The sequence below is a fragment of the Hippocampus zosterae genome, chromosome 15, assembly GCF_025434085.1.
Source record: "Hippocampus zosterae strain Florida chromosome 15, ASM2543408v3, whole genome shotgun sequence".
NCBI lineage: Eukaryota > Metazoa > Chordata > Actinopteri > Syngnathiformes > Syngnathidae > Hippocampus > Hippocampus zosterae.
In genome coordinates, this window is record NC_067465.1 from 7,217,350 (window position 1) to 7,240,624 (window position 23,275).

At 41.7% G+C, this 23,275-nt stretch overlaps 2 protein-coding genes across 3 annotated transcripts in view; both read left to right on the forward strand.

The window, feature by feature from the left end:
- Positions 1 to 64: 64 nt before the first annotated feature.
- Positions 65 to 3,312, forward strand: pak1ip1 (PAK1 interacting protein 1). The gene is made up of 10 exons (XM_052087877.1): positions 65 to 372; positions 867 to 1,029; positions 1,098 to 1,218; positions 1,357 to 1,431; positions 1,536 to 1,588; positions 1,678 to 1,823; positions 1,914 to 2,011; positions 2,493 to 2,592; positions 2,662 to 2,806; positions 3,152 to 3,312. Exons 1-10 carry the CDS (start codon positions 295 to 297, stop codon positions 3,289 to 3,291), a joined length of 1,119 nt encoding a protein of 372 aa, XP_051943837.1. The 5' UTR covers positions 65 to 294; the 3' UTR covers positions 3,292 to 3,312.
- A 1,128-nt stretch (positions 3,313 to 4,440) lies between these two features.
- Positions 4,441 to 23,275, forward strand: part of LOC127616341 (guanine nucleotide-binding protein G(olf) subunit alpha) — a 39,896-nt gene continuing 21,061 nt past the window's right edge. Inside the window, exons 1-4 of one of the 2 annotated variants that reach the window (XM_052087872.1) lie at positions 4,441 to 5,267; positions 14,399 to 14,471; positions 16,310 to 16,364; positions 17,635 to 17,754. In XM_052087872.1, coding sequence (XP_051943832.1) covers positions 4,784 to 5,267; positions 14,399 to 14,471; positions 16,310 to 16,364; positions 17,635 to 17,754 — 732 coding nt within the window. In that variant the 5' untranslated portion in view covers positions 4,441 to 4,783. Of the gene's footprint in view, positions 5,268 to 12,992; positions 14,126 to 14,398; positions 14,472 to 16,309; positions 16,365 to 17,634; positions 17,755 to 23,275 lie in introns of those variants that run through there. The other variant, XM_052087873.1, reaches the window with a different exon arrangement.

Here is a 23,275-nt window from a genome sequence, read left to right on the forward strand (position 1 = left end):
GCGGGAGCCATCCTTTCCTCTGGGTGGCGCCAGTGCGACATTAGGCAGACGACGACGAAGAGGAACGCAACCGCGCATGTGCAGTACACGGTCTTTGCGTTGTTTTGGTTCCTCACGTGTGTGAACGTGCACGCGGCAATAATGTGTTTTAAGTCCGTCGCCAAATTGCTCTATTGCGCTAATTTTGCACGCGTCTTGTGTTTTTACTAGTCGTGATACATTTACCGTTGGTCTGACAAGGTGGCAGAGCTTGAGACGACAAAAACGCAGGAAGATCCAATCTAGTTTTCCGTCATGGCCGCCTTCGTGGAGCTAGTCGCTGGCTGCTACGAGCAAATTGTGTTTGGTTACCGTGTTCGAACTGACCAGACCGTGAGTGGATTTTCACATTACCTTGTATATCTCTACGAAACAATTTCAGCTTGGCCGTGGGCATCATTAGTGACTCTAATTAAAGCTACTTGATAACGGGGATTTGAAACCTCAAAGTTTCGTACTCTGACGCCAATAGTTTTCAGTATGGGGTTGGTCAATATTAGCTATTCCCGTTAAAATGCGGTTTCACGGCCAGCGTTAGGGTTTCCTGCAAGGTTTAGAGTTTCAAGATAGATGAAATGAAAAGGATAGTGGCTGACTTTTTTCACCTGTAATTAGATCGGTTTTATTTTAAGGGATTGGTTACCGTATGTGTGTGTTTAAGAGGTGACTAATGGCTAATACTGCATTACAAAAAAAGAACAAGACTAATTTCACATAAACTTTGCAGTGTTACGAAAAAGTAAAAACAACCATGCGGTTAAAAGTGCAGCATTCCCCTCAATTTGTAGACATCACGTTTTGTACATTTTTTGGCTGTGGTGCTTTAGGAGTGGACAGCCAAGGCGGACTTCACACATCACGCACACACAGCATCTGTGTCGGCGGTGGCGGCCAGCAACAGGTTTGTGGTGACGGGCAGTAGAGACGAAACCATGCTCCTGTATGACATGAACAAGAAGGTGGAACACGGCGCTCTGCTACATCACGACGGTGAGTGGCGCTTTTGGGGTATGCAGTTGCCGTGACGATGCTTCCTCCTGACAACCAATACTCCTCAGGCACCATCACCTGCCTGGAATTTTACGGTGGGACGCATCTGCTGAGCGGAGGAGAAGATGGACTCTTGTGTGTGTGGAGCACCAAGAAGTGGGAGTGTCTCAAGTCCATCAAAGCGCACAGGTACGCCCTGGGTCATGCTATGAGGAGGAGAGGGCAAATACACGCTGAGAAAAAAAAATGCAACGAAGCACTTAATATGAACCAAAAAAATGTATCCCTCGTAACAAGATTTTATTTCTAATCATATTCTTTCTTCAGGGGTCATGTGACATCGCTGTCTGTGCATCCGTCTGGTAAACTTGCACTGACGGTGGGCACCGATAAAACACTGCGGTGAGACACACACATATATACGCGTGCGCAATAAATGTCAGAGTAACAATTGCCGCAGAATAAATGCCACAGCCGCTGATGTAATGTTTGATTTTGTCTCTCAGTACATGGAATCTAATTAATGGAAGATCAGCCTTCATCAAAAACATCAAACAAAGTCAGTTTTTTACCATAAAATGTGACGCTGGTTTTCCTGAGGCACATTGAGGTCAAACTGTGTGTGTGTGTGTTTTTCCTTGTGTATAGATGCCCACATTGTGCGGTGGTCTCCGAACGGCGAGAAATATGTGGTAGTCATCCATGACCAGCTAGACCTGTACAATCTGCAAACAGCCTCGCTAACCAGCACGCTCAAGAACCCCAAAAGGATCTCGGCCATCAACTTCTTAAACGTCCGTGTTTTTTTTTCTCCCCATGGATGCCTCACGACACTTGTTTTTCTTTATTTTTTTTTTTAATCTTATTTGCTTGTTTTGTTCCAGAACTCCATCCTGGCTGTTGTAGGTGATGATGAAATAGTGCGATTGTGTGATGTTGCCCAAGAGAAATGGGTGTGCGAGTTCAAGGCCCATGAAACCAGGTACACAAGTAAACAGTTATTTAAAAGGAGACGCGATGCATCTTTCATTCATTCATTCATCTTCCGAACCGCTTCATCCTCATTAGGGTCGCGCGGGGTGCTGGAGCCTATCCCAGCTGTCTTCGGGCAGTAGGCGCGGGACATCTTTCACGATTTTGAAAAAAAAAAACCCTCTTTAATACATATCTGTGCACTTTTGTCAAAAATAACCCCAAGGGTAAAAAAATAAATAAAAGCCAGTCACAAGTTAGATAAAGTAATGACCAGGGCGAGGAATGTTGGCATTTAAACTGGAATCAGCATCTTCTTGCGGAAATAGAGCCGAGACCTTGGTTGGGCAACTCTTGTCCTCGAGGGCCACTATCGTGCATGTTTTAGATGTTTCACTTCTGCAACACAGAATACTAATAGTGATTGGATTGAATCGTTTTAGCCCGAAACAACCGCGTAAGTGCTGAGGTGTGTCGCTCTCCTTTCGCAGGGTGAAAGCAGTTGAGAGTTTCATGATGACCGACCACTGCGTGTTGGTCACGGCCTCCAACGACGGCTTCATCAAAATGTGGAAGCTCCGTCTGAATGAAGTCGGTCGGCCTCCAAACTGCATTGTCAAAACGCACTCTTGTATGTTAACCAAAGGTGTAACCCGACAGGAGTTGGAATGTCCCACCCTCCTGGGGGAGGTCAACACCACGGCCAGGCTGACCTGTCTTGCTGTGTGGAAACCATCTGCGCCACAGCACACCACAGAAAAAGACGCCAAAGGAGCCGAGGCCACAACGTCACAAAAAGGAGCCGGTAAAATATGTATACTGACTTGATTCAATTGTGGTTTTAAATACCCTCAAATGAAACATTTTTTGTGAGACGTGGATATATTTAATTCTTGTTAAATTTTGACTTTTTGAGAAATTACCTTTTAGTCAAATTGAAACTTTAACTAGTCTTGTAAAAAAAAAAGTTTTACTCTTTTTTTCCTCAACACATGAATTTCACAGTATTAGGACTTTATTGTTGTAAAATTAAAATTTTCTGAAAAAGTCTCTTCTCTTCATATGATTATTGTAAAAAATGTAAAATGTAAAAAACAACTACATTAATGTAAATGTTTTGTTTTTTCTTTACCTGTCCGTATGCCCGCAGAGGAGGCTGGGGCACTTTTGAAGACAAAGCGAGTGCGAATTTTCACACATGAAGAAGTCATCCTGGAAGATGAGAGCAAGCCGAAGAAAAAGAGGAGGAAGAAGAGAAAGGTCGGTGGGCAACAGGAGGAAGCCAAATAAATGTATTTTTAAAAAAAGATCCACCCGTGTGTGACTCCTTTGGATGTACACACACTCCACAAACACCTATTTAACAAAAAAAACATTAGTATAGACACATTACACTTGTAACAGCAGCTGTTTGAAATTATTTTTTTCTTAATTTTAGACTTAATCCATAGATGGTTTTAGAAACTTGCCCTGTTCGGTTATTTCATGTTTTACGGTGCTGAATGTTGGACCACTTTATTGTTGGAATATTTCACGTGCGAGTGTGTAATTCTGTCATTGCTACTGTTTAGTATGACCATCCATCCATTTTCTGAACCGCTTTATCCTCACAAGGGTAAGTGGGCGTGCTGGAGTCTATCCCAGCTGTCTTCGGGCAGTAGGCAAGGGACACCCTGAACTGGTTGCCAGCCAATCACAGGGCACACAAAGACAAATAATCGTTCACACGCGATGACATCTGCGGACAATTTGGAGTCATCCCTAGTACGTGAAGAGAATCCACGTCGAAATGGGGAGATCATGCAAACTCCACACTGAAAGGCAGAAGCCCAGATTCGAACCACTGTTCAAACCAGTCACCCACCGCATCACCCCAATCGTAGGACTTTATTCTTTTTCTTTCATATTTATTTGTGACTATATTTACTAAAGCTTTAATGATGGCCATATTGCATCATAGAACAAGTGCTATCTAGTGTGCTAAAAAATAGTGGCTAATGGGGGATACGATTTTAACAGTCAGAACTTTAAGAAAGTTGTAATTTTGCAACATTTTATTGGAGTAAACCTGTAATATTAATGACAAGGCATATTTTTGAGAAAAAGCTGCGATTTTACTAAAATAAATCAAAATAATACAACAACAGTAGTACAATGTCAGGAGAAAGCCACACTTAGGAGGGAAATAAAATTAAGCACTGAAAAGTTCTAACTTATGGCAATAAAGAGGTAAAATCTGTCAATGGAACGTGTAAAAAATATATTTTATCTGGGAAGAAAATCACAACATGGAGGATAAAATCGTCTCTTGTCAATGTATGAACATTTAAAAACAGTTTTTTGTGTCATAGTTTTGGCAACACAAATTGCAATACCGTAATGCCACCCACAAACGCGCACTGCAAAATATATTTTGCGTCCTACACGTCCACTTTACGGTAAACGCTGGTTTGTCCCCGCAGTGTGCGAGTCCACTGACAAGATCAGGTGATCCAAGACGGAGCTACGAGCGAGCCCACCAGAGAAGGGGACACGCACACACATTAACCAGGGGGGCCTCGAAGGCACAATGTCATGTAGCGAATGTCGGCGCCCACCCGGTGCTCCTCATTTCCGCCTCGACTCTGGAGCGACAGCTTAACGACGGACGGACGTACCGACGGACTTAACGGCCGTGTGTGCGCGCGCGTGTCTTTGCGTGTGTGTGACGATGGCTCGCTAGGGCCGCTGGCGCAGATTCTTCCTTTATGAGCGATCCCTTTCGGCACATAGCTCGTTCAGCATGGGGCTGTGCTACAGTTTGCGGCCGCGGCTCTTCGGCGACCTGAGCGGCTCCATCTCCAACGCCGCCTCGGACTCGGAGCCGCATCCTGACACGGCAGCCGCCTCCTCCGTCGCCGCCGTTTCCGCGCCGACCCGCGCCCAGGGTGCTCGCCCCTCGGAGGGCGGTGGCGGTGGAGGATGCGAACCCGGACGGGTTCACGGCTCGGCTGGGGACGGCGTGCTCATTCAAAACGGAGGAGGTGGCGGCAAAGGGACGTCGTCGTCCGCGCCGGCGGCGGCGACGGCCAAGGAACGGGGAGGACGTCGCCTCCAGCTGCCGCTCAAAAGCAACAACAGCGGCAACAAGCAGAAAAACTGGGACAAGCTCCTAATGGAGGAGAAGGAGGCCGAGAAGGAGGCGAGGAAAGTCAGTAAGAGCATCGACCGGGCCCTCAAGGAGCTCAAGCGGGAATACAAGCAGACGCACCGGCTACTGCTTCTCGGTAAGACCCCCGGCCCTCCTCCTCCTCATGCTTCCACCTCCACCTTCTGCTTCTTTTGGTTTTGTGACAGCGAGCAGGCAACGTGGCCTCCAAGGCACTGCTTCATTGTGCCACACGCGGGCTGTCATCGTTGACGCTGGGCCTCGCACTTAGAATAATATATAATAGCACACTGGAATATAGTCTTGTACTGCACTCGCCGTACAAGTAGACTGACACACACTGTAGTCAAACTAAGTGTGTAGTCTAATATTTAGACTATCAGCAGTATTGTGTTGACGACACTCGATAGTATAAAGCAAGCAAAATGGTGTTATTGTCCTCAAAACTAATTGCCTACGTCGTGTTTTCGGAAAACAAGGGGGAATGCCATTTTTAGCAAGATCATTGCTGTATTTTGATTGGGTTTGCATGTGACAGTGAATTAAAAATGACATCGGCAGTTATGCTTTGAGGCTCGAGATGGGACAACTTAATGCTCGTAAAATGGTATAATTATCTCAAAACTCGACAACTTGTCATATCAATTAGCCTAATACAGTGTTTCTCCATGTTCTTGTTAAGCCCCTCCCCCCAACTCTCCGCCATGACTATAAATCGTATCATTTAACTATAACTGGGTTATTAGTACACCTCTGCATAACAGACTGTCCTTATTAACTTGAAAGAAAACAAAAAGGAAACATATAGATCAACTTTATTAATCATGTTTTTTCTAATCAGAAAAATTTAGAACAGTATCAAAATAAAACAAAAAGAAATGTGAGCGCCACTGCCACCCACTGTAGTGCATGTGCAATTACACATGATTCCAGTACAGTACAGAAAAGAAAAGCCTTTTCCCAGGACACATGGCCACGCCCCCAACATAAGTGTGCCTCAATAGCATAATTGCCTGTCGTATTTGGATGATTTCGTTGAACAAGGCAAAAACCCCAAACATTTTATTTTGCTATTTTCTGAGCGACTTTGGCAATAATGCTACAAGGCTAATAATATTACAATTTCATTCTTTTTTTTCCCTGCAAAACTCTACAACTTTGTCATATAATTACCATAATAGTATAGTTGCCTATATCGTTTTTCGACAATTTTGGAACGCAAAAACCCCCCAACTTTTTATAGCAAGCACATTGCTATTTTCTATTTATATTGTAACAGTAATTACCTTAGCGATTGTGCTGTGAGGCTGACGATATTACAATGTTGTCCTCATACCTGTTACCGCAATTTCTCCAAACATTTTAACTTTATTCTCATGAAATAATTTCTTTCCCTCTTATAACAGCAAATGTCACCCTAAATTATTCACGGGGACGTTGCAGGGTACTATGTCTTTATTGACGTAGAATTGTCTCACACCCCACTATTTTGTCCTTCATACCATGAGCCTAATGTCATCATTGTTATTGGATTGTTTTGGGAAAACAAGAGAAAAACAACTTTTAGCCAGCACTTTGGTACATTTTTTATTGATAAAGGTGAGTTTAAAATACCACTTTTATTCTTATAAAAGTATGACTTTATTCCTGAAATATATGTTATTCTAATAAAATACAGATTTGATTCCTCATGAAATTTACGGCGATTACCTAATTTTTTTGGGTGACTTTTTTATGTTACACTGTGAGGACTTTTTTTTTTCTTGTCCGATTACGACGTTTTTCAAAATGCTCTTGACTCTCTCACAAGTATTCCAACTGACTACATGAATACATAGCCTTGTTATCTACTGTTGTAACTACTCCTGTCCTATGAGTGGACCACTGAGTTAGGAAGTGGAGCTCATTACCTAGATTGGTCCAAAAATATTTCCCAATTTGTTTTAATCAGAGATGTAAGTATACTTTTCTCCGGTACATCTGGTTTTCATAATAATAATCTTAATAAAAATATATTAATATATGTCATAATATTTATGATTTAAGTGTGAGGGTTGGCAACAGGTGTCAGCTATAAATATATGTTGATTTATAAAAATATATCATTATAGTATTCTATCAAACTGGAAAAAACATCAAATGAAAGCGCCTCAAAAACTATTATGAAGGAAAAAAACAAAATTCAGCAAAATCAGCGTCAAAAACACACAAAACCATTTCTAATTATAATTTGCTACAAACTATTAATAGTCGCGCTCACACTCGCTTGTCATCTACGCATACATGAGCATCACGTGTTATGTATTACATCAATTTCACATCTCACATTTTAACTCAATTTACATCGCTAGTTTGGAAAAAGGAATTGTATTGTTTTGATGGCTGTAAATGTGTTGCAGCGCGCTCGCCCTCGCCCAATACAAAACAATCATGTGGTCCCAACTAAATGCCATAGGAATTAGTGCAAGAAAATGAAAATCAGGAGAACAAAGTCATATTTCACGTTGGTCTGTGAAATTGCTGATTTTTTTTTTCAGTGGTTGCGTTCTTTTGTGGGTGAACCGACGATGGGAACAGGAAGTGGCTTTTATGTCTCGGACAGGAAGCCACTTTATTGTTGCTCCCGTGGGCTGCGCCTGTGCGGGGGCTGTGATAATGAATCGTCTTCTCGCTCTTAGCACTTAGCATCACTGTTGTTGATATGAATGGAGTTGTGGTGCACTAAGGATGGAGCAAAAAAAAGAAAAGCTAAATAGATATCTAGCTAGCTAGCTAGCTAATTGCATCATACTCTCTCAAACTGAGCCGTACCACAACGATCATAATCCCACTGAATCAAACCGAATCAAATCGTTAGACTTAAAAATCTAACCGTTGTCGGATCTTATCGCATCCCATGTCTCAAAATACATCTTTTATTGGAGAGAGACACAACCCTATCGTAAGCCCTTCTGTTACTTTGCTTTCTTCAAAGCAGCAGCAATTATGTTGACGGGTCAACTTGACCTGAGGCTGTTTAATGATTCAGTCACAGTCCATGTTTAAATGATTTGAATGTTGTTTGGAGAGACAAGACATTGATTTTAATTACTTTAATAAAATAATTTCTTTGTGTTGATGTTGACAAATGGATGCTAGAACTATTCAAGATCAAATTGACCCACCGTCTTTCTTCACATGAACCCTTCATCTTTTTTGTTTGTGTGTGTGTGTGTGTGTGTGTGTGTGTGAGAGAAATATTAGATTTTTTTTCACAAAAATTATGTGAAAACCTTTAAGTATTATGTAGATAAATTGGAAACTTCAGAAGCAAATACAAAAATATGAGATGGAAAGCAGAAATATTGAAAAGAATTGGAAAATTTGAGGGGAAATAAAAACAGATGAAAAACACACTAAAATATAACGCAAAATAGAAAAAAAGATATGAGAAAAAAATAGTTAAATATTTCATCAACAACTATCGGAAAATAAATGTTTTTTTGCACTGAGGCCACAATAAACGAAATAGCGAGGGATCACTGTACTGATTTTGATGTGGCCATTCCAATCAGACCTATCATGTTGACAGTTTGACAGAAGTTTGTACTCTTACCTCATTTCTTTTTACATACATCAACTTTACCCTTCACAAAACATGAGTGTTAAAGCAAACAACCCCGAAAGGACATTGGACTTTATCTTTATCGCTTTATTGTGTATTTGCACTGCGCGAATAATCAGCCTAGCCTTTTTTTTTTAAACTTTTACAATCTAAACTATCAAATGACCGAGTTGTAGACAAGAAGCCGCGCTCTCACCGTGCAATATTGTATGATTACATAACTTCACATGACATCATCGACGAGACGCTCTCATCTTATAGGTCACGTCAAATGAAACAGGCGGCCAAATTAAAAAGGAACTTCCACTGTTTGCGGTCGTTTTATATAGTTTAATAACCCTCCTGTTATGTTTGCAGGACAAAATGAGATTTATTAAAGCGGAAGTTAAGTCCAAAATTTTCTTTGCAATAAGTTCTGTGCCCCCCACCTGTCTAAACATAGTAGTCATTTGAATATTGCGTTTGTGGATGCAGTATAAAAATTAAACAGAATAATTACCAGTTTTTAGTAATCTCGCGAGGCTTCCATTTTGCCGCTTGCGTCACCTGAAAATGACATCACAGTAGCTCAGGGCTCGGGTAACAAGCAATCACGTCTCAGCTTGTGAACGTCACATGACCGAGCTCAGAAAACATATCTATTTTATAGATGCATGCCTAAAGTGGTGTGGGATTGTGGGGGGGTTACCCGCATCTTTGTGGGTGGGCCTGGTCACAGCTCATCTGTTTTGTGGGTTTGGTCATGTGACACTCCCGATGCAAGCCCTCGGGCACGTTGACGTCAATTTCAGATGACAGTAGCGGGTGGTGCCGCATAGAATTTTAGCTTCCTTGGATGACTGAAAATTGGTGGATTATTGTGCTTAATTCTGCTTAACGTGTAACATATTATCTGAAAAATAGGAAATATTAGCATTAAATGGCAAAAAAAGTATTGGAAGAACATCACAGAAGTATTTTTAAATTACACAAGTGTTGATTGAAAAATAAAGTAGATTAGCCAAAAATAAAACAAAAATATACCCATAAATATGCACATGCAAAAAAATAGATACAAAAATATATGTTTTAAAAATATTAAATGAAAATACAATAACATTTCTGGGAAATGAATTTTTAATTTGATGAAGAATATAAAAAAAGAGAAACAAATAAGAAATATTAAATGAAAAAACAGAAACTAAAGGCATGTGTCTGGTCTGTGTGTACTGTGGTATACACTACGTGACAAAACAGCACAGTGATCACTTGTAACTCTTCAAATAGGCTGACTGACCGATTACAGTTTTGAAGACACATGTGATGCTAATTAGAGGACACAAATTGGTTGAACATGTCCTTGTGGTCAAATTATTTTCAGTCTTTTTTAGGGTCAGCATTTTTGTCCAGGCCTTATTCATGAGTTTTTACAAAATAATTCAGTTGAATCACAATTTCATTGTCATCAGTTAGTTTGCGTGAACTTTGTATTGATTTTGACCCTTGTCAGATTTCAATTGTTTTTGTGACGACTGGGGCGGGGGGTGGGGTGGGGGGTTCTTTCATTAATAGAGGGTTACCAACAATTTTGTTGACATGTGTTTAAGAAAAATCCTCAGATATGACTCACAAACACAAGCACTACAAAATAGCACCAGCTATGAAACAAAAATACATATTAAATATTAGATGAAAAGCCCCAAATAGAAAAATATATATTTTTTCACATAAATAGACTGACCTACTGACTGAAAAGTGGGACTTACTATCTAACTGGATGCCTAATTTATACATTTCTCTCAATCCAGCTACTATACTCATGGTTTCATCTACGGTATGTTGCATAACACAAGGCATCTGTCTTATTTTCCCGTCACGCACATTGACACATGCAGCTTTGTTGTTGTTGTTTGTTTCCAACAGTTTGTTCTGGGACAATTTGGCTTGTTCAGGTTCATTATCCAGCCATCCATTTTTAGTACCACTTATCCTGTTTGAGGAAATAAATAAAGTTTGGGAACCGTTGTTCATGCTTTATACAGAACTGACAGACTTTTCCCCATGTCTTCCATTTTATCTTCTATGGTTATTAAAAGCCAAAGATCAAGGCCAACACACTTTAAGGCTCTGGATGCTCACGAAGCTGTAGTGCCGTGCGAATGTAGAAGTGTAGTTAAGTGAATATTGTGGGGCCATCAAAGAAATGAATCATGTTTAGCGCAATGCTGAGTTACACCAACATACCATGTGATGATGGTTGCAACACTGAACTGTGTGCACTACCACATCTTACCACTCGAGGGAGGTGTGGGACAGCTTCGTCTAGTAAATGCTGAACGCGTGTTCGTGCGTGCGCATGAATGGTGTGTGTGTGCGCGCGCGTCTGTAATGTTTTTGCACAAAGTTAACTTTTTTTTACATTAACTTTTAGTGTATTAGCATTGTGACCGCACTGCCTGCATCATTCCTAGTATCTCAAATTTATTTATTTATTAATTGCTATACACGGTGATTAATAATAGTTTGAGTTACACAAGGCAAGCAATTGTGTAGGAGAGAAAAAAAAGTCCAATGCCTTATATAAAATCCTCCGCTTGAAAACAAAATCACTCACAGCCCACCCAATAGAAAAGAAAAAAAGCAAAGGAAGCTGATAAAAATAAGGAAATAGTAACACAACCTAAAATTGACAATGATTGATCAAATTACGATTTCATTCCAACATACATGATTATTTTTTTTATTGCATGGACATAGATCAAACTAGGCATAAACCTTTTCTTAAAAGCTGAAGAGACATAACATTTAGGTATATGCAAGAAATCTATCTATAATGCATGTGTGCGTATATATATATATACACACACAAACATACTGTATACACATATATACACACACACACATGTGCCCTTTAGCATCATTTACAGCTCGAGAACAACGTCTCATGCTGTTCACAAGTCCACTTATTGTCTGTTGAGGCACAGCATCCCACTCTTCTTGAAGGGCAGCCCTCGGGTCATTGAGGAACCCAGAAGGTTTGCAGAGTCTCGAACCTCTACACGGCGACTCAGCTATACGTTTTCAATAGGATTCAGGTCTGGAGAAGCTGCAGGGCATTCCATTTGAGGTACACCAGTCTTCAACAACCATTCCCTGATGATGCGACCTCGATGAGCTGGAGCATCGTCGTCCATGAAGATGAAATTAGGCCTGTGTTGTTCATCTAGAACACAATCACTGGATTGGATTGTTTGGCTAGTATGGGGTTGTCACTGTACCAATAACAAAGTGTTGGGCAGTTCTGTACTGACTGGACATACCTGCCCACACTGTAACACAGCCACCACCAAAAGCTCGTCTGATGACCACAATGGCTGATGCGTAGCGCTCTCCTTGATATCCCAAACATCGTTGGCAGTCATAATTTCTGCTCAACGTGATTTGAATTTTATCAGAGAACAGCACTAAAGCTCATTCGTGCCTCGTCCAGCGTAAATGCTCCCTGGCCCATGCGAGACGACGCCTGTGCCTGGTGGAGTGGTCAGGTACCCTTGCAGGTCGTCTCACACGCAGACCCCACTGGTGTAAACAGTTTTGAATGGTGTGACGTGACACTTGGGTGCCTCTCACCTTCCTTAAACATGCCTGGAGTTGAGTGGCATTCATCATCCGGTTTCTCAGGGCATTGTTTATAATGTAGCGGTTATCAGCATGGGATGTGAGCAAAGAACGTTCACTTCTACAACTTTCTGTGACTCTTCCAGTCTCTCGGTATCTGTTGCAACCTACTGATGACACTCTGTGACATAATAAGCTCAGTAGTAAGGTACTGTTGATCCAATTTTGGGTGTTGTCTTGGTCTCATGATGTCACAATGTGAAGAGCACAATGAGCATGAATGTTTAAACATCAGCTCTAATTGAACCAGGACATTCGTCCATTCAAGGATCAAACGCCTGTTGTGAATTTTGCCGTTAAGCTCATCGCTAGAGAACAACTTTGCAAAAAGTACTGATAACAGTCTTACATGTGCATTCAAAAGCTGAGAGGTCACATTAAGTTCACCTATAAAGGTTGGAATCAGTTTTAGGCCCATCATGAAATTTCATCAACTTTGTGTGTGTGTATATATATATATATACTGTATATATTTATATATATATATATATATAGAGAGAGAGAGAGATAGAGAGAGATTCATATGTACTTATTTTCATAAAAACGTCAGATCACAACAACAATTCCCAAAGATTTTTTTATTAAAATGTTTTTTGATTTATGTTCATCGTTATGTACAAAATTTGTTCCGTTGAATTAAGTAGGCGCTCACGGACCGCCATATTTGTAGTTTTTAATCACAGTAGTGGAGGGCGGGTGTAACGTTCCGATAAAAAGCCAGAGGCATTCATGAATTACCACGACTGTCGTTTTTTTAAACGCACCTCATTGTGTGTCGTTGGTGTTACTGGGAGCTGAGGTGCGTTCATGTACCACCGCGATTGTGCTTTTTGAAGGCAGCGGAGGATGGTAAATCCCGATACTAAAGCTCGTTGCTAGTTCAGGTCAAGGCCGCCGTGCTGTAGACCCATCCCCTCTTGTCAGGCAGCGGATAGAGGCGTCCAGGTTCCCACCCCTCCGCCGACTGGTTTGACAGAAAATACAGCGAGGGACTAAATCAGGGAATGGGTCCTGTCGATTCGGACACACAGGTTTCGGAAGCGCTGCGTCGCTACGTGCTGGTTAATGTACCACTTTAGCGTGCGCGTTCGTTTTCCACCTCCACGGGCCACGGCTACTTCCTGGTTCCACAGCGAGAGGCAGTGCTGAGTTGAGGAGACACAAATCTTGATAGATAGAGGAGGGAGAGAGAGGGAGCGAGAAGAGAGAGGGGCCAGAGATAGCAACGTTTAGCTACATTCACGGACATTACAAAGGCCTCCCCTCTCTCTGGTATTTATTTTAGTTTTTTTTTTTCAACCACATTTCGGTCTTTCCCTTGGTTTCTCGGCTGCTCAGTCAACTACCAGGCGGATTGGATGACGCTCGGCTGCGGCTAATAGCGGAATCATAACGGGGGACGGATTCCTCCCTTCCCGAGAAGCCTCTCGAGAGATTGGTTTCTTTTTTTCTTTTTTTATGTATTATTATCAAGAAAAACAATCGACCATTCCGTCACCATTTTGAAAGAACACCCCGGGCGTTGCATTTTCTTTTTGTCGGCGAAGGAAGGGCTTTTTTTCGGGGGCGACGGAAGATGGGTTGTTTGGGCAACAGCAAGACTGAAGACCAACGCATCGACGAGAAGGCTCAACGAGAGGCGAATAAAAAGATCGAGAAACAGTTGCAGAAGGAGCGACAAGCGTACAAAGCAACGCATAGGCTCTTATTACTCGGTAAGACTCGTCTGGGATGATGAAATGTGAGCTAGTAAACCCCCGCTACCCCCATTTTGCTCCTCGTTTATTAGCCAACATGTCTATGACAGCAGCGCCTTGCTAACATGTCATCGGAGGGAAAAGGGGGTGGGGGGGCATTGATGCAAGGCTACCTCCCAAAATGCCTACAACCCCCCCCCCCCCAAACACACACACACACACACACACGCGCGCACACACACACACACCATCATCACCACCTTTTATATGTATTTTTGTATATCTTTAAAGGTGCTGGGGAGTCCGGAAAGAGCACCATAGTGAAGCAGATGAAGATTCTCCACGTGAATGGTTTCAATGCTGAGTAAGTATACAATAGCTATATGTATATGGACCGATGAGGCTCATTTTCATGACCCATCATCATCCACTAGCCTGAGGACGCGACACCATGCAAAGCGCCTGCCCAGTGGTTCTTCCTTCCCCAGGCACTGCAGCGCCTGTTGGGCAGTTACATCCCATCTATCCCCTGTTCTCTCTCTCTTACCCCTTTCCCCCCTCCCTGCATTTCTCTCACCATGCGTGGGGCCATGCATATGCGAGGATTGGCATGACCATGTCACGCACATGTCAGATTCACTGCTTCCTATTCCACGGGCAGGGAGGGCGGGTGAATGGTTGCCATCGACGAGGGGGACGAGGGGTTGCCTATCGATAATTTGTTTTTGCTGCGAGGGCCTGGCGCGCGCCATTGATCGGTCCAGGAGTCGGTTTGCAATCACAGAACAGCAATCGCACAATTGCGTACAGCCGGAAGTCAGATGTGTTTGTTCTGATTTTGTGTTCATTTGCCCTGGGAAATTGGAACGATTGCCTTCTCAGGCACGTTTGGTGTCATAAGCAACCATGTTAAATACAGTCCAGGTCATACGAAATTTATTTTGTATTTTTTTCATGATAAGATTCTTTTGTCTATATCTGCTTTTGTTGTCATCATTTGTTTTGTATGGATAACCTGAAATCATGCAGAAAGGAGAAGCGCCCCAAGCACTCCTGTCATCATAAAAAACATTTTAAATCCAGTAAAAGAACTGTTTTAAGTTATCTTGCCGAGGCATGTGTTTGCTTGTACTGATAAAGAAAAAAAACACATGCAAAGGAGGTCACTTGATGCCTTCACATGGACTTTCTCATCAGAAACGATAATTTCAAATACTGTAATGGTCACATTTTAAGTCATATTTAAACAATATTTTATTCAATATGCTGATAAAAGCATGCATTATGGCAGGGGTGTCCAAACTTGGTCCAAAAGGGTTGATGTCCTGCCTGTTTCCCATCTCTCCTGCTGCAACACTACTGATTCATCATCACGATCATTATTTTGCTTTTTGTGGGCTTGCTGATCCTTTGAATCAGGAGAGTTTCAGCAGGGAGAGGTGAAAAACAGGCAAGGCATCCGCACTTATAGACCGAGTTTGGACACCCCTGCGTAGATCAGCAGATCAGCCAATCTTGTCCGTGTCTTTTGTGACTTTTACGTTTGAGATTGTGGTTTCCTAAAAAGTTCGAGGTCCGATTCACTCTCGAGAGCATTATTATAATACTATGTTGTGCGATCCATTTTTTTTTAACCTCGCCTTTGTACAACTAAACAGTGAGGTTTAGTCTTGGTTTGTAAGTTGAGCAAAAACTACGTTACTGACTCACTGATAGTTTTTCTACAGCTGTAGGTTTTAACAAAGCCACATTTGATTAGACCACCTCAATGATATGTAGCTTCTGGGATTTTTTAAATTCCAGATTTAATGTGGTCATTTTAAAGGATAATTCAATTTGTTTTCAAGGATCCGCCTGGTAGATAACTGAGTGCACGATTCATTTTTCACTGTGAGAAGAGCTGCTGAGCTCGCCTTGAATCCAAACTGGTTCTGTCCTGGCGTCTTGAGGTGGCCTCCACGAACCAGGAAGTGGCCTTGTAACTCACAAACAGATGTCTGCATAGTTTTGGCGCTTTACTGAGCGATCTTCCATCACATCCGTCACAGGACGGATGACAGGCATCAACAAAGACGCATGCAAATTGAAATGGAAGTACCTCCAGAAATCGTTCCTCCCAGTTCCCATCTTTTGTCCACCCTGACAAGCCATCTGCCTCGTCTGGCTCCCTAACCGGCTCACTCTCCTTGTCTTCCCATGCAGGGAAAAGAAACAGAAAATCCAGGACATCCGGAAAAACGTCAAGGATGCCATAGTGGTGAGTTGGCTCGCAGTCACATTTCACCCCATTTATTACAGTTGGTCCTCGGTTTCCAAAGGTGCCTACATTCAACATCTTCAGGCTTTTAGAGACATGCAATGAACTAGTTTGTGCATTTGCGTAAGAATACTTGGTCGTGGTTCAAGATGGCATACTCAGTTACTGCTGTGCTTCCTGTTTTTTTATTATATAGTTTTATATTCGTGGCCTAGAAGAGTCTGTATTTTTAACGTGAATATTTACTGCAATTATTTAAGACCGTCCCACTGATGCAGTGCATATTCCGACATTGTACGAATTTGGGTTAGGTCACTTCATAACCCAAGGTTCCGCTGTCTAGCATTTGATACTTGTGAAGAGAAACATCTGTCACATTATACGTGTGATGAAAGAAGAGAAGGATTTCAGAAAAATAATGTCGTAAGTCAAGCAACTTAAGACTAACTTGATTTTTTGGGGGAGGTAGCAAGTAATCACACAGACAACTTTTTTTGTGTTACATTTCAGTTCACTTTGGCATATTGTGAACTCTTTCTTTTTATTGTAAATGCAAAACAGAATTACATGTTGCGTCTTTAAAAAAACGACCACATAACTTTGACATGTAGCATCGTCCGCGAGCTTAATGGTATAACACACAGTGTAAAACTCTATAGACCGGCTAACAAAACCTGCATTGTTGTCACAGTCCAATTGATATATCAACACAGACGGTGCGGCAACATGTTTACAGGCGTTGTCACACTATTATAGCATTTTTGTGAGCAGTTGTGTCTGTCGTTTTTTTTTTTGTGTACGTGAATGTCTGTTATGATTACAATGCCCCCCCCCCCCGGTGGCCTATGAGTACATGCCAATAGAAGCTGCATAGTGTATTTATTGAACATTTAATTCAGTGATTCTCTCACGTAACACCAGTGGCACTGAGAATTGCTATCTGAGCTAGTCCATCATTTTCCGAACTTTCCCAGCACTTTAGAAAAAACAATGCAAACAACAGTCGCTTGAAAAATTTATTACTAGAAAGACGTAGGTTTAATGTTTAAGCTACTTTGCGATTTATATATTAAGTACGTAATAGAACATGTTTATAAGGTAAGGTCCGTATAATAGCTATGACGACAATGGCTTTCTCGTGCGGCGCAGTTATGCTCCTTTACAGCTGCCACATGAAACAATGCTCTAGCACAATAACTTAATTCCTCTTTTTATGCTGTCCCCCCCCCCCCCCCCCCGCCCCCCTCTCTCTCTCCCAATCTCTGTACAGACGATAGTGTCGGCGATGAGCACTTTAATACCCCCTGTCCCGCTAGCCAACCCAGAGGACCAATTCAGGATCGAATACATCGAGAGCATAGCACCACTCTCTGACTTTGACTACTCACAGGTACGATGCTCCTCGTTTTCCCCCCGCATGCAGGTTGAAGTTTCAGTTTTACCTGTGTGTACACAAGGTCATGTGTGTCAAAGACCCCTGGACCCCTCTTTTTTATGCCGGATGTGCAGTGTGGCAAAGCAGGGCTGCAGATGAGCGCTGAGCTTGAGAAAGACGACTGGGGGTTCAAATGTTTCTCTCTTGTTGTTGTTGTCAGCGGCAGAATTGTGGGCGAAAGAAACTATTATCTGCTTGCTATATTTTGATTGTTGATTCGCCACACTTGGTCAGCTTGCCGCTCTCTGTAAACAGCATTCTCTCTTAGTTTTTATTACCCAAATTTTGCATAATGGATTGCGTAGTTCTACCTCAACGCATGTTGCTACAGTATGAATCCTTGAAACTAGGCAGCACAGGCCTGTATTAATTTTATAGAATGAGTAGGCCTCACACAATAATACATTTCTTTTGAGGAACTATCAGGATGTACGACAGCATCCAATGTTTTTAAAAAAAAATATATATATATATATATATATATATATAATGGTAGTTGAGCGTAATAATTCAAGAACATCCATTGTAGCCAGCAAGTAACTTCATTCTCAATAATATGGAGCACTGGCATTGAAATTTAAGACAATAAAGAAAATATATCTCAGATGAAATAGAATAAAATAGACTCACAAAGATTGGTAGACATTGCGGGGGAATGTACAGTATTTTTGTTGATTGAGTCCCCGCAGCGTCCTTGGTACAGTCTACCCACCCTCCAGAATAAAGAAAGGTCCGTTTGTAGCATCGGCCTCCATGAACCAGGAAGTAGCCCGTTAGCCAATAAACAGGTGGATCTTACTGTAGCCAAAAAACAGGTGGATCTTACTGTTGCAATACAGTAATTGGATAATAGTTTACTTTCATGGTCTCACACTTTCAAATGATTACAAACCAGTGTGTTGTATGTTTCTCCTTCACGCCCGCATTTGCGACAGTTCAAAAGCCAAACACCAGCAGCAAAATGCTATGGCGGCCACCAACATGTTGCTGTTGGCCACACTCTCAACCTTTGCCTCGTCCGACCATAAAACTTGCCCCCGCGAGCAATTTCCTTTGTTTCACGAGGTCGGCTGCACACTTGAGCCTTCTTCCTTTGGCTGCTTAAGCACAATACTGAATATGTTTTTCTTTTCCCTCTCTAGATGAGGAATATGTCTTAATTACTCAAAGTCCACCTGAAAACAAAAAGTGAATTACAGTGTGTACAACTATATGTAGTAATATGAAACCTTTCAATACTATCGGAAAGCCAAAAAATACGATGAAGTGCAAATGTAGAATTACCACAGCCATTTGGATCCTTGTTTTCCTCTCCTGTAGATTGGGGGAGGCATACGTTTGTTCATTTGTTTGCATTTTATGATGAATGATAAACAATATTGTCAATATATTACAATTTATATCAAATACAAAAGAGGAATGATCATTCACAATTTTACATATCTGACCAAAGCCGCACCTCACACGCAGCTGTACCTACTGTATAGCCAGCTGCATGTGAGCCAAGGCTGCTTTGTTGGTAGCACGGCATATTTATGTTGGGAAGTGTTTTTTCGGAATGTATGTACAATCAATTAAGAATACACGAGTGATGATCACCTTACCTGACGATTCATGCACCAATAATGATAACCTGTAACCTGATATAATATGATAAGATGTCCACTGTAGTAACCGCTGTCCCTGAAAGGGTTAATCATCATGACATATATTTATCCTTTGTCTTTTAAGGGCTGTCTAATTCTATGTTATCAACTTTTATTGCTAAACAGAGTTGAACAAAAACCATCATAGCGATGGGTCTGTGTTCGTCAGCTGGGACCGGCAGACTCAGTGCAGGTCAGGTTACATATGCGTGGGATGCATGAAAAAAATGAGTGCCACATTAATGGGTCACACGTTCCATCCGTCCATTTCGTTGCGCCGTAACCAGTTTAGAAATAATAATCAAATATTTTATTAGAGGCATAGTATGTGGCTAGAGAGTCAGTCGGTCAGTTTGTTTTCTGGTCGGTCAGTTAATCACTCCAGTTGTTCACATAATGTATTTATTTATTTATTTGTGTGTCCAATATTTGTTAGTTATTAATTCATCTGAGAGATTGTATTACATGCTTTAGTGCTACTGTGTTGGTTAGCGACAGAGTTGAAATGGGCTCACCTCTTTGATGTCCGTGTGTGATCATCAGTTGACAAAATTGTGGTGTTGTTTGTTCAAGTTTATATGACTCGTGGATGAAATGAAATATGGTACAGTCTTATGTCATTCAGCAAATAACGGATGTCTTTTTATGGATTGATTAAATTTTTTTTTTAGCTATATGGGCTCACCTATGCATATGGAAACAATTGCCATCGCCACTTCTACGCTAGCCTTGCTACGTCCTCGACTCAAAGTTTAGCGTGTTAGGCTTTGGGAAAGCCAGCATCGAAACCTTTTGGTCGTTAAACTTATCATCAATATTGAGCGAATGCCTGCAAGGGGCTGCACAGCGAGTGAAAAAAAAGGGGGTTAGGGTTTGTCTTGTTTGTTTGCCCCACAGGTAGAGTTACAGTGTCGTGTGGCAGGTGAGCTTCAACTTCACACTAGCCACGCCCACTGCTCTACTTTGTGAGCAGGTGCAGTCACTCATAGCGCTAGTTGTGCTCATTTTTTTCAACCGCACGTGTCAAGTGACACAATTACAACATGGTAAATTTTGATACACATTATGGCAATTTAAACAGGAAAACATTATCTGACATCCTCCCATCCAATTTTGATGCAGACATATACTCATAACTTCTGCGCGATGGTGTCTTTTGATGACAAACCCATAATTATGAGTTGCTTTTGTTCATTCTTTATGTAGCGATGTGCCTTCTCAACAAAAATCACAGTGCCAGCAAAGTGAAGAAACCATAAACGGGCTTAAAGCGGACTTGATTCAGATGATGGTTGGATGGATGAATTCAGTTTGTTTTAGTGCGCTTGCACAGTTTTGCCCTTTTGAACAGCGAAGCATAAACTGGGCCTTTCTGAGAATAATAATTAATCAAGCGCCACATTCCACCACCAAATGTATATTTCTCTTCAGGAATGTAAGCATGTAACTCCAAATTTCACAAACAAATTAAGAACAATGAATGTACTCCCCTAGTTTTTTTTTCTTTGAAAATTCATGGATAAGGCTGCAAGTAGCGATGAAGCTGGCCATTTTTAGAAACGTTTATTTGAATAAACCAAATGGCAGCAACTTTTGAAAAGGAGCGTTGCGTATTAAGCAGATGATTGACAAAGCTCAATCTTTTTTTTTTTTTTTTTTGCTCCAAACATCACAGTTTCAACAAGTCTAATTTGGGATTCAATCAGGGCAATAAGATTTTCTCACAACAAGCTTTTACTTTATTGGTCAGCTTTAGATGAACAAGTTTGTTAGTATCGTCTTTTGTCTTTTAATAACTTGACCCAATAGAATTGCTTTAAAAGACGGAAAGGCCGCCCGTTTGTTTAAGGGACACAGATGTGTGCATTTTTTCCCATCATTCAATCGACTTTCCAGGGGTCTTAATAAGGGGTCTCTTGAGATTCTGCCTTCAAAATACATAAAGAATTACAGCACACCTAAGATTTTCTTGTCACTGATTGGACTCGACGTTAGGAGTTCTGTTTCATGCAAATGCAGAGTACGGCTCCTATTGTCGGAGCTTGAACATTGTGACAAAGCGAGGGCTACTCCATGTTGCCAACCTATACAATCCAGTACATTTTTATTGACACAGCACTTTCAAAATTAGCCACTTTGTTGCTATATTTAGCAACTTCTGACCCCCGCTAACAACTCCTTTTCACAAAAGTGACTAGCAGCCATCTAGTGACTTTTTGTGGTGTCTTTTGTGACTACTGGAGACTTTGACACTCTCTCCAGGGCAGATGTTCATCCCTTCTCTTCCAGACTGCAAACGAAATGGCACTTTGTAATTAGCTGTCGCCAGCTAATTTAACCATAGATTTCGGCCTTCTTTTGCTAAGCCTGCCTGACATGCCTGACTTGATTGAAGTGAACGGTTTCCCCGCACACAGTCGCCAAGATCAGATGCTGAATGATCATCACTGGAAGGGGTTAAAAAAAAGCGTTTAAGCAAATTTCCTCCTGTTCTCTAAGTTATCAGTTGCTCTGTAGGGCACCTCAGAACACACTGCATTTATTCAAAGGCCCAGTGTCACACGCCTCTGTGGAAAAGAGCCCAAGGAGCCTCCAACTTACAGCAAAAAAAAAAACACCTTCTACCGTCAGCGCCCTTATTCTTGTACCTTGTACCCAGCGTCCGTGATCCATATAGGGCCGCCTGTCCTTGGACTTTGAGCCCCTCCTTCGTTGGGAGATTTGGCAAGAAGCGGCACATGTAGAATGTTATCAGTAAATCTTATTCAGAACAGCTGAAAAGAAAGTAAACATGGAGCTGTTGCCTTTGTGTGGTTGAACGCAGTGACCGTGCTGGTTAAAAAAAAAAAAGTATAATCGCAAAAAAGCCTAGCGAGTTCATCCTGTTCATGAGTAGGTAACCCCACCAAGCGAAGCTAATGCACTAGTGATTACGTTTTCTTATTTATTTCCTGAAATAATGCCTGTGTGTTCACATGGCTGCTGCAAATTTCCACAGTAAGATAATTAGCTGATTTAAAATGGGAACCGCTTTCAAGTTTCACACTGAATCTATCCATTTTCATTATACCGCTTATCTTCATTGGAGTCACGGTTGAGCTGGTGACTTTGGGCAGCAGGCCTTGTACACCCTGGAGAGGTTGCTGGCATATCGAATGACGCAGAGACAAACAACCACGACTCTCATTCACACCCAAGGACAAGTTGAGTCTTTAATTAACCCCTCATACGTGTTTTTAAAAATTTGGGAGAAGCAAAGGAAACCCAAGTAAGCATTGGGGCGGGGGGAGTGCAATGCCCACACAAGAAGGCCGCAGCTCTCGATTTGATCCCAAACTTCTCGAACGTGAGAACCACTAGTACAGCGTGCTGACCCTTTCACCATTACATTTCTGATAATTTGATGCATTGGAGGTGGAATGGTAGACTGGTATTTATTTGCCTCTCTCTTTTAGACAGAACTCACCAAGCAGGACATTGTGCGCTCACACAGCCATTGCGGATTGCTGGAATAAGATAAACAGATTCTTTTAGCACAAAGACGTGTGTGGGCAGCGAGTCTGGATGAGCCAACCTCACTAGTGGTTCCCACCCAAGTAGGAAGTGTCTGATCAACTAAAACTAAATAGATCGCAACAAGTAATTCTCCATCCATCCATCCATCATTCTTATCCGCTCATCCTTATGAGGGTCGCGGGTGAGCTGGAGCCTATCCCAGCTCTCTTCGGACAGTCAGTGTGGTACACCCTGAACTGGGTACAACTCCGGAATATTGTTCCAAAAATCTAACATGTATCCCTCATCTGCATGCGAGTAAAATATACGACCTC

Coding starts and splice junctions, on each gene's coding strand:
- pak1ip1 (XM_052087877.1), top strand. CDS start 295: ATGGCCGCCTTCGTGGAGCTAGTCGCTGGCTGCTACGAGCAAATTGTG. Junction 1,219..1,356: donor AAGTCCATCAAAGCGCACAG/GTACGCCCTGGG, acceptor TTCTTTCTTCAG/GGGTCATGTGACATCGCTGT. Junction 1,432..1,535: donor GGCACCGATAAAACACTGCG/GTGAGACACACA, acceptor TTTGTCTCTCAG/TACATGGAATCTAATTAATG.